Source organism: Bombina bombina, chromosome 9 (assembly GCF_027579735.1).
Source record: "Bombina bombina isolate aBomBom1 chromosome 9, aBomBom1.pri, whole genome shotgun sequence".
Lineage (NCBI taxonomy): Eukaryota > Metazoa > Chordata > Amphibia > Anura > Bombinatoridae > Bombina > Bombina bombina.
In genome coordinates this window covers 139992128-140008464 of record NC_069507.1, presented here as the reverse complement: position 1 = coordinate 140008464, position 16337 = coordinate 139992128, and the positions used below count along the sequence as shown (strand labels likewise).

Below are 16337 nucleotides of genomic sequence, written 5' to 3'. Positions count from 1 at the left end.
TGCACGTGCTCTCTGAATCATGAAAGACAAAAAGTGGAGTTTTGTGTCCTTTTAACCCAAAAACCACAAAATAAAAGCAATTTTACTTTTTAGATATATATCTATATGCACTATAAAAAAGATTTAGAACACATTTTATTTTATATTTTGTCTGTTTAGATTCAGAGAAAATGAACAAGAGGAGGTGTTATCAGTGCTATCATTTGCATAAATGTTTTGTAGATGATCCATTTATATAGCCTATACAGTTTGTTTTTTTTCAGACGCCTAGCCAAGCCCCAAAGTTTTAGAAATAGACTGTAGTCTACCTACCTAAGCTTGCTCCTGTTTGGGTAAATAGTCTTTTCTTATGCAGAGGAAAGGGGGGGGAGAGGTTTTTTTTTTTTTTTTTTTTTAAATATAGAACCACTTTAAGTTGGTGTTCTAGCTAACCTTTTCAACAGAGCTAAACTGGGAGCTTCTAAGTTTTTATTGGTTTTATACTGGATTTTTATATAAGTATCTTTGCATATTTTTCTTTGTAGTAGTGTCTATTACATGCATTTATATGAAAATGGGTGTATACTGATTACTGTCCTTTTCAAGGGCCATAATATTAAAAAAATGACATGTTCTAATTGGTTAGAATTTTAAGACTAATCGACTCAACACTACTGTGTGTTTAACCCCTACAAATGAGTTAAACACACAGTAAAAGTGTCACATGGGACCACTGGTGCTGAGCAGAACGTGGCGCTAATCTAGTCAGCAGTGCTAATTGCATGATTCAGATATGCAACCAGCGCTGCTGATGGGATAAACAGAGGTTTCCACTCTTCTACTATGCAATTAACCCTTTTGCATGGGTTATACACAGTAGTGTCGGGTCAATAGTCTTAAAATTACATTACCTAACCAATTTAGAGCATGTCATTTTTCAACTACTGTGGCCCATTAATAAAAGGACACTGAATAGGGGCTTACTGTAACCAATGGTTGCTTTATGTATGTCAACATAAAAACTATACATTCTTAAATATAAAAAAGGTATCAATAACAGTCATCATATTTTTCTTGTTCAAATAAATCTGAATTTTGCTTCTGAACATTACTATCTGAGCCTTACCTTATCAAGGGTAAATAAGTCTAATAGTTGATCTGTTCCCATACTCTGTAGGCTGGCATTTTCTTGGCTGATTACAGTGTTTGCAATGCTCATTTTAAATTTTTGCAATCCCATTATCTTCTCCTCTAAGGTTCCTCTTGTTATTAGTCGATAAACATTAACCACGCGTTTCTGTAAGAAATACAGGTTTATTAAAAGAGCCACAAATCAATTAATAGTCGATTGTTATATAAAATACATATTTATAATTGAATCAACATTGCTTATCTTACTGGTGGGTAGTTTTTAGGGCCACTTGTAATCATTAGGCTATTCCTCTACCATTATATGTAACCTCTTTTCAAGAGATTCAGTAAAATGTTTAAATTAACTAGGGACTACATGAATACAAATGAATTGCCTCAGCAGAGACTCTTTGGGGAAAACTATATGCTAGAATAATAAAAAAAAAGTCATAAAAGTATTCCCGTATTCTTTTATCTGCAGTTTCAATACAGAGATATTGATTAGATAAAATTATTTGTCTCAGTCTTTCAGAAAGATTCCTTTACTCTTCAGACCTCACTAGAATTGAATTCCAAGAAGGAATGGATGAAGTGAGAAAAAAAATGCAATTCTAAAGGAAGTATTTTCTTAATAAAAATACTGCTTGTGAGGATTTAGACACATTTAACAAATTAAAACTTATACAATGAAGACCATGACGGCTTTTCTGCATAAATCAACTGAAGATTATAATAGTTTTCGCTCAAGTAGACCACCCCCCCTTTGAGTTTAAAAGTCTTTTTTTTCTCTTTCAAAAAATGAATAGAACCCGTTTTATTTCTCCTCCTTAGCATATTCCACATTGAGTTGGATGTATGTTTGAAATTAGGACAAATAAATGTACAACTTGCTTAAAATTTAACATAAAATATTAACCTCTTTGGGTATTACCCTTGGTGCAGTTGAAACCGATGGGAAAAAAACAAACAATAGAATATATATATATATATATATATATATATATATATACACACACACACACACTATATACAGTATATATATATATATATATATATAAACCAGAACTAAGTTGCATACCTGACCAATACGGTGAGCTCGATCCATGGCTTGAAGGTCTCTCATTGGATTCCAGTCATGTTCCACAAAAACTACTGTGTCAGCCCCTGTTAAGTTGAGACCCAAACCACCTACATGGGTGGTAAGCAGAAGTACATCTATGGAAGGGTCATTATTAAATCTATAACCAAAAAAAGGAGACTTAAAATAAAATGATTTATGATAATACTTCATAACCATAAGTATTGCTTAACAGTATTTTATTTGTGTTAAATATTAAAGGGATAGAAAAGTCAAAATTAAACTTGCATGATTGAGATAGAGCATGTAATTATAAGACTTTTAAATTCACTTCTCTTTTCAAATGTGCTTCATTCTCTTGGTTTCCTTTGTTGAAAAAGAAAATGCACATATCCTACACTAGTGGGAGCTAGCTGCTGATTGGTGCCTTGTGATTGGCTAACTAGATGTGTTCAGCTAGCTGCCAGTAGTGCAATGCTGCTCCTTTAGCAAAGGATAACAAGAGAATGAAGGAAATCTTATAATAAAAGTAACCTGGAAAGTTGTTTAAAATCGTATGTTCTATTCAAATCATAAAAGAAAATTTGGGGTTTTTCTGTCCCTTTAACTAAGATGACACTATACAATGGCTAATAAACATTGAATTCAACAACAAATTGTGACATTTTGGATTCTTATTGTGACTGCCCATCCCTATCATATCAAAGCAGGTGCATTCAACATACAACACTCATAATATAATTAAACTTAACAAGCGTCAGTCCTCAGAAAGAACATACTTTAAAGAATGAACAGCATGTTAAAGACATTTATAAATATGCAAATAAAATATTCTCACCGTGAAACAATGGAATGTCTTTGTCCAGCAGGTATGCTGCCATCCAGCCTTAAGTATGTGACCGAGGGCAAGTGAGGTTTGAGAAGATCAAGTTCAACAATATCAAGCATGCTTTTTAATTGACAGAAGATCAGTACTCTATGCTGGGCTACCACTGCTTCAGTGCCACTCTCAGCCGTGCCACCATTTCCCAAACCACAGTCTAACAGCAGCTAAAAAAAATAATCAGAAGGCAGCCATATAAAGTAGATTGTAAACAATTCAGCTTATTTCAGTTTGTTACATAGCGATCATGAATATACATATAAATCTTTATTTTTATATTGTTTTCTATCAAACATTTAAAAGGAAATTCCTAACAAAACGTCCACACAACATTGGAAGTGTTGAATAACAGCAAGGACATCACTGATGACAGACATGGCAACAGTGACAGAACCCTACAGTCTCCCTTATTTAAACCCCTGGTCAATTTTTCATTCCCACTTTCTCTCACATGCAACCACCTCCTCATTCTCACACACGTTTCTTTACCTCTCACTCTCTCTAAATCATCTTCTCAGCAACCTCTCTCTCCTGCCCTGCTCCCCCTCTCAATCCCACTAAGCCTCACACACCAGCTTCTTTTTATCCTTTTAGCCGTCTCTCATCAAACACAGCTGTCTCCTCAACCTCTCTTCCAGCTCCCTGATATCCACTATCCTCCTCACCATCTTACGAAGCATCCTCTTCAGTGTCTTGTTCTACTCTAAGACATCGCAATCTTACACATCTTGCTCCTTCATCCTCTCACCCCTTCTTTAAACACAGCCCTGCTTATTCCCCCTTAGCTCCCCATCCTTCACATGTCAGACCTTGTTCACCCTCTCAGTCTCCCTCTTCCTTGTATACAACTCCTGCTCTCCTAGTCAACCTCAAACTACCATTTCTCTAGTGGTATCACATCTATAAAATTATATTTCTTTCCAATGGCACGGAGAGTCCACAAATCCATTCAATTACTAGTGGGAACTCAACTTCTGGCCACCAGGAGGAGGCAAAGAACACCCCTTTTGGGGGTTAATGTCCTCAGTGGATCTCATAGGATTTGCTATTTTGTTAATTTGGAAATACTTATATGGCCAGCAGTGACAGGGCAGTATAATGCATGGTGAGGATCATAAGGGGTTAATATTCTCTTTATTGTGAGGCTGGCTCTGAGGGGATATACTCTACTTGGGCTCATGAAATGGCCTAATAGGTTACAACGGTTTGGTGGAACTTCATACTTTTAGGTATAAAGCCCTACGGAACAAATATTTTTATATTTCCTTTGTCTAGAATCGCAGCATTACTCGTGCGCTTTCTAGCGCTCCACTAAGTGACTTTCACATCTCAGTCGGCTTGGAGAGCGGAGTTACTAGGAGTGTGTTCGAGCTTCTAAGGGTCTCTCTCTCAGCGGATCTGTGAGATTTTGAGCAATCTTGTCAATCGTTATTGCAGATTATTTTTTTCTGTATCCAGTTTCTTTTCTGTGGCGCCGGTTGGTGAGTCACCTCAGCAAGGCTGGGGTTTTTAGCAGTTCCTGCATATTTTATAATTTATACTAAATCTCTTCCTTTTTTTTATTTTTAGTACAGAGATTAATAGTGACTTAGATATCCTCATAGCCCTTATATTTTTCTTGAAAACCAATATTTCTATTATAGCATTATTACCAATATGGATACTGACAAAATTGTTTCCATGCCTTTTGAAAAATGGATGCACAGATAATACCTCCTGTCCAGTTCTTTTCCACTTGTGTAAATAACAAATTATGCTTACTTGATAATTTAATTTCCACCTGTGGGAGGAGAGTCCACTGCTTCATTCATTACTCGTGGGAAATAAGAACCTAGCCACCAGGAGGCGGCAGACACACCCCAGCCAAAGGCTTAAATACCTACCCCACTCCCCTCATCCCCCAGTCATTCTGCCAAGGGAACAAGGAACAGTAGGAGAAATATCAGGGTATAAATGGTGCTAGAAGAATAATATTAAATTTAGGTCCGCTCACCGGAGCAAACGCAGTGGACTCTTCTCCCACAGATGAAAATTAAAATGATCAGGTAAGCATAATTTATGTTTTCCATCTTAATGGGAGGAGAGTCCACTGCTTCATTCATTACTTGTGGGAACAAATACCCAAGCTCTAGAGGACACTGAATGAACAAAAAACGGGAGGGTAAAAAGGAGGCGGACCCTATACTGAGGGCACCACAGCCTGCAGAACCTCTTTCCCAAACACAGCTTTCACCAAAGCAAAAACATCAGATTTGTAAAACTTTGTAAAAGTATGTAAGGACCACCAAGTAGCCGCTTACAAATCTGCTCCACAGAGGCCTCATTCTTAAAGGCCCAAGAAGAGGCAACAGCTCTAGGTGAGTGAGCCGTAATCCTCTGAGGAGGCTTATGCCCCGCTGTCTCATAGGCCAAACGGATAATGCTTCTCAACCAAAAAGACAGAAGTGGAAGAGACCTTCTGCCCCCTACACTTCCCTGAATACACCACAAATAAGGACAAAGTCTGTCTGAAATATTTTGTGGCCTGAAGTTAAAACTTTAAGGCACGAACCACATCCAAGTTATGCAGTAACCTATCCTTAGACGAAGGGTTAGGACACAAGGAAGGAACTACTATCTCCTGATTGATGTTCCGATCTGACACCACCTTGGGAAGAAATCCCAACCCAGTGCGAAGCACAGCCTTATCAGCGTTAAAAACCAGGTAAGGTGGCTCAGATAGCAAGGCCGCTAAATCAGAGACCCTGTGAGCCGATGCAATAGCCAGAAGAAATAGAACCTTCCAGGAAAGATTCTTAATGTCAAGCGCATGCATACGCTCAAACGGAGCCCTCTGCAACGGAGCAGAATTTCTAAAGACAGGTCTGATCCTAGATAGAGCCTGAACAAAGGACTGAATATCAGGAAGCTCCGCTAGCTTCATGTGTAACAGCACCGACAACGCCAGGATAAGTAGGTCATCCACACCTTATGATAGATTCGATGAGAGTATCAATTACTCTCTCAGAAAAACCTCTCTTAGCCAAGACTAGGCGTTTAATCTCCATGCAGTCAGCCTTAGAGAATCAAGATTTTGGTGTAGAAAGGGACCCTGAACCAGCAGATCTCTGCTCCAGGGTAACCTCCATGGAGGAGACGATGACATCCCCACAACGGAGCAATCAGAATGGTCGAAGCTTGCTCCTGTTTGATGCGGGCCACCACTCGAGGAAGAAGTGGCAACGGTGGAAAACTGTAAATCAGGTTGAACTCCCAAGGCACCGCTAAGGCATCTATCAGCTCTGCCTGTGGGTCCCTGGACCATGATCCGTATCTGGGTAGCTTGAAGTTGAGTCTGGACGCCATGAGGTCTATTTACGGCATCCCCCATCTGTTGCAGATCTCCGCAAATACCTTGGGATGGAGAGACCCCCGGATGAAACAACTGTCTGCTGAGAAAGTTCGCTTGCCAGTTGTCCACACCCGGAATGTGGATTGCTGAGAACGAACTATCCTCAAGGGGAATAGTCATACACTTAGCGAGCGTGGAGATAGCTCCATCCACCTTAGGAATGGCCCCCCATAGCTTAAGCTGAGAGTCCGGAACGGGGAACAGCTTTTTAAAAGAGGTAGAGGGAGAAAAGGACAAGCCCAGTTTCTCCCACTCCTTTTTTTTTTAAATTCTTTTTATTATTAGGTAATACATGGACAAATAGTATAGATATAACATTGTTTTCAGCAGTGCATTTCTTATTACATTTCCATAGGTAGATACACAATACCAAATGTCCAGAGTAGGTTGTTGAGAAGGAATTTCTAAATGCTGAAAGTTCCAAGCAAGTATAGCATATAGCTGAGTAATCAAGTCCATGCAATTACCCAATATACTCCAAACTTTTCCACATTTTCTGTTTGATAGACCTATTTTAACCTAGAACAAAAGACATAACCCAATACTAAACAATAATACAATTAACAACAACAGTAAATAATAATAACATACAAGAGTATGTCACAGCTCAATTCCATGAGTTAGGATGACATATCAAGGGGTCAAATGTCCGGGAACTCCGCCACCAGAGGTGACTTCATAAACCCCCCCCCCCCCCGATGGTCAAAGCACAGAAGAGCGCGAGTCGTGTTCCTCTAATGATTATACACTCATTTCTCTATTAGTATCTCCTCCCAATCAATACCCTGCAAAGTGTTAAAAGGTTCATTGCTCGGAACAGCCCAATCATCTCTAAAAGCAGCCTCTAGCATTATCTCATGTTGTAAAAAAGGGCCCAGTACCTGCTGCTGCAATGCCTGTGTAAGCGTATGTATGTATGTAATGTTGCCACTTATTGAGGAATAGTTTAAGTCTCCGGCTGGTGTCAAATTAGTGTCTAGTTGCTCAATAAATAGCTGTTTGAGCAATCTATGTTTGAATTGCGCCATTGATGGTGCTTTGGTAGAGATCCAGAGGGCAAGGATACACTGACGGGCTAGTAGCGTACAAAGGGTCAATAAAGGGTGTACGTTACTTCTCTGTCCCCCCCATTTAAATAGAAAGATGTTGCTAGGTTCAAAGACAATATCAAGCTGGAACGTTATCCTAACCCAATACCCCAACTGACACCAAAATCTCTTAATGTATGGGCAATAATAAAAGTAATGACTAAGCGTAGGCTTGTGCATACAACATTTGATGCATTTATTTGGGTATGTGGAATTCCAGTGTGTGAGACGAGCTGGTGTGATATAGTCGCCATGAAGCAGTCTGATTTGCATCTCTCTGTGGGGTATGGCCAAGCTGGCCCTTTTGGTTTTGATTAGGCTATCTGTAATGTCTTCCAAGGTAATCCCAATCAGGTCGTAACCCTGTAACTTAACTAGCATATTGGTCAGGATATGGTCAGAGGCATGGTTGAGCAGTTTTTGATAAATTGGGGACAGGGAGAAGTGTCCCAACTTAAAGGCCGTGTGAGCAATTGCCCAAGGGGAGAGTTCCCAGAAGCTTGTGTCTCTAGCGATAAGCGTGTTTATATAATCCAGGGCAAATCTTATCAAAGCTGCCCAGTTATAAAAACTTAGACTCGGAAGTGCAAGACCTCCCATTAGATATGGCTGTTGCAATTTGTTGGTGGCAATGCGTGTCTTTTTACCCTTCCAGTTGAACATCTGTATTGCTTTATTAGTAAGAGACAGATCTGATTTAGTGAGGAGGAAGGGCAACATTAACGGGTATAGCAGCCTGGGCAAGATAGTCATCTTTACCAAGTTATTTCGTCCCGATAAACCCAGAGGGAGATTGGCCCACGCCTTCAACTGTGACCGCAACTGGCTACACTGCTTCATGATGTTAAGTTCATAGATTTTATGTGGGTTTCGGTGAATCTCGATTCCCAGATAGGTTAGGGCACAGGGCTGCACCACAAAGGGAAAGTGGAAATCCCTGTGCCCATGTTCCGTAAGCCATAATATTTTGGATTTGTGCATGTTAATCCTGTAACCCGAGAAGTCTCCAAAGCTGGTCAATGTCTCTATAATTTTAGGGATGTGCAATGTGGGGTTGACAACAAACAACATCATGTCATCCGCATACAATGCCATATGGACAGTCCGGCTGCTAAACGACATTCCCGGGTAAATTTGCTTTAACCGGAGGGCCAGGGGTTCTAGTGCTAAATCAAATAGTAGGGGGGATAGAGGGCAGCCTTGACGGGTGCCTCTCTGGAGTGCGAAAGATGGGGATAGGAGACCATTAACCAGGATGCTTGCAGAGGGGGATGAGTATAAGTTACCCAGGAGATCCACAAATGGCCCTTCAAAACGAAATTGTTCGAGGGTATGAAAACGCTGTGGCCACTCCACTCTGTCAAAGGCCTTCTCTGCATCCAGGGATAGCAGGAAGGCCTCCTGCTCGGGTTTGAGCTGCATTTCTCGCGGTTGTGACCAGTACTGGGTGACAGCATGTAGGACTTTCCGTATACAGGTATACCCCGCTCATACAGCGGGTTAGGGACCAGAGCCCCGCTGTAAAGTGAAAACCGCCTTAAAGTGAAACAAGGTAGTTTTAGCTTTCTTTTCACTTGCCTGTGTTTAAAGACTTGAAAACATGTTTGAACTAACATGTATTAGGGGTGCAATAGTGCTATGTTTAGTTTAACAGTAGCACAGCACAGTATTCAATTAGTATTCAATAAATACTGTACCTGTAAAATAGTGCCAATTACTGTAGTACAATTTGCCAGACTATAGCACTGAGACACAGATTGCACTGTAATGATGTAAACAGAATGAACTAAGCATAATAAAATGGTGCCAATTACTTTTCTTGCAATCTCACAATGATTACAGCACTGTTTCAAAATCCTTGGAGGCTGAACTTCAGCTCCACAAAGCGCTGTATTAGCAAAGCGCTGTAAAGTGAAGTGCTGTAAAGTGAGGTATACCTGTATTAACCACCGAGGATCTTCCAAACACAAATCCGGCCTGATCCGGGTGCACCAAAAAGGGGAGTATTTTTTTCAGCCTATTAGCAACAATTTTCATAAGAATTTTGTAGTCGGCATTTAAAAGGGATATAAGACGGTATGACTGCGGCAAGGTTTGGTCTTTCCCAGGTTTGGGAATCAGGGTAATATGGGCCGAAACAAAGGATCTGGAGGTCATCGCATCTCCAAGGAATAGTGCATTATAAACTTTGCAAAGAGTAGGGGCTATCTGTGGCGATAGAAGTCTGTAGAACTCAGCAGGGAGGCAATCTGGGCCTGGTGCTTTTCCCAGTGACAGGGACTTGATGGTAAACTTAATCTCCTCGATGGTCATGGGAGCATTCAGAGTGTCTCTTTGGTCATTTGTGAGTTGTGGCAATTCAAGAGAGTCCCAGAACTTACGATGTGCGTCCGGGTCAGTCGGCCGCTGCCTTGCGTATAAACGAGAGATTAATAACACTTTTTTTTTTATTGGGTTTCAAAAACAGGGCATTACATCATAATATTCATGACTGATAACAGAAATAATAACCAACATTAACAGTCAAATGAATACTTTGGTTGATCCCAAATATTTTAAGTTTTAAATTAGTACCTAGTTCCCTAATATATCGCCTAGTAACTATCATGAATTACTTATACAAAAAGAGAGGAGAGGAGGGGAAGAGAAGAACCAGAGGGGGAGAGACAAAAGGGGAAGAAAAAAAAGAAAAGAAAAGAGAGATAAAAAAAGGGGAGAAGGCAAACCTGAGCAATTTATCATGTCTCGACTACAGAATTTGACCCAGTTATTCTAGAAGGGTAAGGCCCTGCTCCCAGATAAAGAGAATATCTGCAAAATACTCGTGTTTGCCCATGTAGTGGTAGTGTTGCTTTTCGAGGGTTAGGATATGATTAACTTCGGCTATCCATTGTGAGTGAGTAGGGGTCTTTTGAACACTTATTTTTATTTCAGATGGACCATAGACAAGATTCATGTATGCAGAATTTGTTAGAAATGTGAAACATGCTGTATTTACATGAATGCAATATCAGGATTTTAAATGCTATCAATCTTGAATAGTTAGCAATATAAATTACTTTAATATAACAATGTTAAAGACACATGATGTTTCATACTAAAATAATCAGAAAAATTATATGATGCTGCCCCATCTATAATTAATATTGGGAGTGATAGATGCAGGAAGTTATGGTCTAATGAATAACCACTTCATAGAAATATTGAATTGTTAAAAATGTTGGATGGTGAAACGTATTGCTGTGTTGTCGTCATGCTGCCCCCGATGGACAGAATCCGGTGTTGCGATGCAGGTATTACAGCAAAGAGACAATTGGTTGTTGCAGGGATGCACCTTCCTGACAAAATACATTCCCAGATGAACCAATCCATGTTCAGTTGCAAAGGGCCAAACCGAGACAAGCTTCCGTTTGGGCGTTTCCAATCCTCACCAATGATAGGTAAGGATCAAAAAAGGGGATGGGTGAGATCAGATGATTTAACCCCAAGCATAGAGGCTGCTAAAGGCGGCTGCTGGCTAATCCTGAAGGAATAACTACTGTAGTTATTATTAAAGCACACAGCTACTCTTATACTCCATATGCGGATATCCACAATTTTTCTATTCTGAGGTGAGATTGTTCCTATTAAGAAATACTGGATATCGATTGGTGTTCATCTTGGTAATGTATAAAAAAATTGCTGTAGTAAATAAATTTAAAGAGCAGTTTGTATTTTAGCTCATAACCATAGTCTATGTATTGTTAAACACATATCCTTGATGCTAAATTGTTTTATCTGTGCAAATATAGAGTTATAACTCAGTTTGGTTATTGACACAAATAATATATACAATTTCTGATGTTTTAAATTAGAATTGTATTAGAATAAAGTGTAGTTAAATAGCTGTGTATATTACTTGAATGTTAGTAGCTGCTATCTTGCACTCACCACCTCCTATGACCCGGACCACGGAGAAACCGTTACGTCTCCTGCATATGCCGATCAGGAAAGAGGAAGTTGAAGAGGCCACACCCGGTCACATGGAAAGCCATGCAGGATCGCCCCTGCACTATAGAGAAAGCGCGCCCAAAACAGGCCGCGCCGATCTTCACCTGACTGTTCACACATTGCTAGAGCCTCATCTCACACATGACGTAGCATTAACATAATTAACATATTATGCATAAATCCCCCCTGTTCAATAATCCCCTTTCTAGGGATATTAACCCTTGATTCTATACAGATAAAAGTAGACACACTGTGACCCTGTCTTCTTGCATTGTATGTGTATAAATGAAACGATCTTACCAGAATCTATGCCGTGGAACAGGAAAACGGCCCTTCAATTGTGACAGATTAGTAGCATCGATCCTGACATGGACTTGAGTGAATAAAGGCAGGCAGCGAAACTAGTCAACGCTGATTGCCAAGGAGCTGTTAACATGAGTCGGAATGGTTTTGCAGAGACGACACTCCCTGCATCCCCGGACTCTAACTTTCATCCATGCTCTCACTGAGAGGCTGACAGGATTAATTAAAACTCCAGTCCTGTTTCGAAGAGGGCTACCCTCCATAAGAGACTACTCCGACACTTCTCTGCCAACATCCTGTGACAAAAGGCAAAGAATGACTGGGGGATGAGGGGAGTGGGAGAGGTATTTAAGCCTTTGGCTGGGGTGTCTTTGCCTCCTCCTGGTGGCCAGGTTCTTATTTCCCACAATTAATAAATGAAGCAGTGGACTCTCCTCCCATTAAGATGGAAAAATATAAAAAAAGATACCCTATCAGAGCCGTCTGTTTTAGGATAATGTTGTCCATGACATGCCTCAACTTTCTCTCCAGATGTCCACATCTTTGGCAGTTTCACAAGCAGTGCCCTGCGGTCCCACTCAGTCAGCTTCTGGGGATGTATATTTACCAGGAGATTTTGATTTGCAACTAACTTCTGCAGTCTCTGCAGCCCTGAGTGCCTTACCTATTGCTGGTAAAAGAGAAAATCTAAGAACATTTCTAAAACAAGTAGTTCTGATTCTGCCAAGGCTGCTTTAGTCAGTCTATCTTAGTTATCTGCAGGGGATCACTCCCTGTAGCTTCTGAGGGTGAGATCTCCGATTCTGCTGTTGCTAGTACAGCAGACTCAGAGGAGGTACATTTTAGATATAAAAAAGAAGAAAAAAGGAGGAAGAAAAAAGAAAAAAGAAGAAAGAACACAGAGGTGCCAATATGGCCTAGTAACGTCTGTATAAAGGGTTATTCAGTATGGTACAAGATGGTACTCAAAAAAGAGAAGCACCCAATGGTGCAGATGGAACAGACTGGATCAATATCAGTGGCCCAGCTCACTGTGTGCCAGCATACACGCACTCGATCAAATAGCAGGCAAGGGATTTATACCTGTCAGCGATAAAAAATAGCTACCATAGCCTAGTACAGTGGGGATAGGCAATAAAATAACACTTAGTGATTGCACTTACAAGACATAGCGCACCTCCAGGTGCGGTAAAGAGAAGCTGGGACCTTTCAGTCGCCCAGTAGACTGTGCTTAGGCGTTTGACAGGATCCTCTCAGCACTATACGATATAAAGGTCCAGATAAATCCCAGACGAATTTCCACAGAGCACCCTTATGTGCTAGTAGATGCAGGCTGGCAGTATATAGGTGTGTCAGCTCACCTCCTCCTGACAGCTGCACATAGTCCAGGGACAGCTCAAACAGTGATGAACCAAACAGTAGGCACAACACATATGTGCACCTGGCAATTAAGTCTTGTAAACACTGTTGTAGTTAAAAAAACAAACTGATTTACTAAAACCATATAAAATTCAAACAATACAGTGTTAAAAGCTGGTGGGTATGCACAGTCTGTATCCCCAGATATGTAACACGTTTCTCAGCAGTTACGCCGTTTCCTCAGGCATCATTATTATTCTGGTTATAGGTATTTGAGTAGGGAAGCGCCCCCTATGGGATTTTGCTTTGTTCATCTTATATCCCCTATTTTCTAAACATTTTAGATATAAGCTTGAACACCTCCGTTTGCTTTTGAAGGAGGTTCTAGCTACTTTGGAGGATTTTGAAACTTCAGTCGTAGAAACTCCTAAAAAGGCTAATAAGCTCAACAGAGTATTTGATGTCAAACCCAAATCTGTGGAAGTATTTCCTGTTCCAGATCGCATGTCTGACATATCTCAGGAATGGGAAAAGGAATATCCCCATCTATTTTTAAAAAGAGGTTTCCTGTTGCTGACTGTTCTTAATGTAGAGGCCGCTATATCTACTTTAGCCAAGAGAACCACTATTCCTTTAGAGGATAGTTCCTCCTTTAAGGACCCTATGTATAGGAAACTGGAAGGTTACTCAAGGAAAATGTTCCTACACCAGGGTTTACATTGGCAACCTGTTCCTACAGTTGCTGGTGCGGCCTCTTATTGGTGCGACTCCTTGTCTGACCTGATTTCGGAGGAAACTACAATAGAAGAGATCCAGGATAGGATCAAGGCTTTAAAGCTGTCTAATACTTTTATTTGCGATGCCAGCATGCAGGTAAGTTTGTTTGGGGGCAAATATTTCTAGCTTTGCTGTTCTTTCTCGCAGGGCCCTGTGGCTAAAGTCTTGTCTGCTGATATGACATCCAAGTCTAATCTTCTGTCTCTGCCCTTTAAAGGGCAAGACTTTATTTGGTACTGGCCTGGCTGAAATAATTTCCATGGTTACTTGTGGAAAGGGAGCCTTTCTACCTCAGGATAAGAAGGGTAGACCCAAGGGTCGCCAGAACCCTAATTTTTGTGCCTTTCGCAAATTCAAAGGACAGAAATCCCCCTTTTCTCCCAAACCTGAGCAAGCCAAGTCCTCATGGAGATCTAGCCAGCCCTGGAATAAGAGTAAGCAATCTAAGAAGCCTTCCTCAGAGTCTAAATCAGCATGAAGGGTCCGCCCCGATCCAGTCATGGATCAGGTAGGGGGCAGGCTTTCCTTCTTTCTGTAAGCTTGGATTTGTGATTTCCCAGATCCTTGGGCAGTGGATGTAGTCTCCCAGGGTTACAGGATAGGATTTAAATCTTGTCCTCCCAGGGGTAGATTTCTCCTGTAAAGATTATCTGCAAACCAGGTAGAGAGAGAGGCTTTCTTAAAGTGTGTAAAGGATCTCATTTCTCTGGGAGTTATTGTGCCAGTTCCTCTCTCGGAACAGGGTCGAGGATTCTATTCCAACATATTCGTGATTCCCAAGAAAGAGGGAACTTTTCAACCCATTTTAGACCTCAAGTGTCTCAACAAATTTCTCAAGGTTCCGTCCTTCAAAATGGAGACTGTTTTATTCTCCCTTTGGTTCAGGAGGGTCAGTTCATGACTACCATCCGCCTGAAGGACGGGTTAACTTCATGTTCCTATTCACAAGGAACATTTCCAATACCTGCGGTTTGCCTTTTTGGACAAACACTTCTAATTTGTAGCCCTTCCTTTTGGCCTTGCCACTTCCCCTCAAATATTTACGAAGGTTCTAAGGCAGGGGTACCCAACAGGTAAATTGGGATCTACCGGTAGATCCCAAAGACGCTGTTGGTAGATCGGGGCCCGATGTGATCAAAATCATGCTGTCAAGTTACGCAATCTCAAGACTGGGGTGTGAGTAGAGTATGGTTGCTAGGGATATCATTTTATCGCAGTTTGTGAAGGGGCAGGTAATTAAACAGTCTGATGGTCGGCACGAAAAGTGCTACAGGATTGGATATTGAGGTACATCGATTTCAACCAATTAATGTAAATGATTTTTGAACGTCAACACAATTGGCCTATCAAAAGCATGGTTCAGCGAGTATTCTCCCAATGGATATGGCAGAATAGTATAGTTAGGTGGGTAAGCGTCAATAGATAGAAAAAGTAAAAGGTGGAGGCTGCTGTGCTATACTAAAGAAACAAGTCTAATCAATGAACGTGTTGATCTGGTAAGAAATGGTCTGCATGGCGCGCTATTAAAATGTATTTGTGTAAGCCCCACTGGGTTATATCAGGCCGAGCCTGTGGCGCAAAGTAAAGGGGGTCAGTGGCAGTAATTTGAATGCAGTGTTTTGTAACATGGTACAAGGGGTTGCTCCTTTTAACCCAAATTAAAGTCAGTGCTACTTTTGTTGTTTAATCTGTTATATCTTTATGCTTTTGCACAAACTGCTAAATTATGCAACCTTAAAGGGATATGAAAGCACACATTTTATATTTCTCATGATTCAGATATAGAACATGCAATTTTAAACAACTTTCTAATTTACTCCTATTATCAATGTATCATTCTCTTGGTATCTTTATTTGAAAAAGCAGGAATGTAAGCTTAGGAGCCGGCCCATTTTTAGTGGGTAGATCTTGTTGAGTTGGTCATTTGAAAAGTAGATCCCAACACAAAAAAAGTGTGGGCACCCCTGTTCTAGGGGCTCTTCTGGCAGTGGTCAGATCTTATGAAATTGCGTTGGCTCCGTACCTGGATGATATCTTGGTTCAGGTACCATCTTCATTTAGCGAGATCCCATACGGATTCTCTATTGTCGATTCTCCACTCTCAAAGGAGTAAGGAGAATCTGGAAAAAGAGTTATTTGGTGCCAAATACCAGAGTATGTTTTCTAGGTACGGTCAAAGACTATCTCCAAGAAGATTTTCTTGATGGAGGTCAGAAAATCCAAGCTTCTTGCTGCTTGTCTTTCACTTCAGTCCTCTGGCCGTCCATCAGTGGCTCTGTGTATGGAAGTAATTGGTCTAACTGTGGCTTCCATGGACATTATTCTTTTACTTGTTTCCATATGAGACCTCTACAGTTA

At 40.7% G+C, this 16337-nt stretch overlaps 1 protein-coding gene across 1 annotated transcript in view; it reads right to left on the bottom strand.

Annotated features, from left to right (window-relative positions):
- BTAF1 (B-TFIID TATA-box binding protein associated factor 1) overlaps nt 1-16337 on the bottom strand; it is a gene marked incomplete in the record, with an annotated part of 442652 nt that overhangs the window by 1967 nt on the left and 424348 nt on the right. Inside the window, 3 exon segments of the mRNA XM_053692938.1 lie at nt 1106-1276; nt 2189-2348; nt 3027-3238. Of these exon segments, the coding sequence (XP_053548913.1) occupies nt 1106-1276; nt 2189-2348; nt 3027-3238 (543 nt within the window).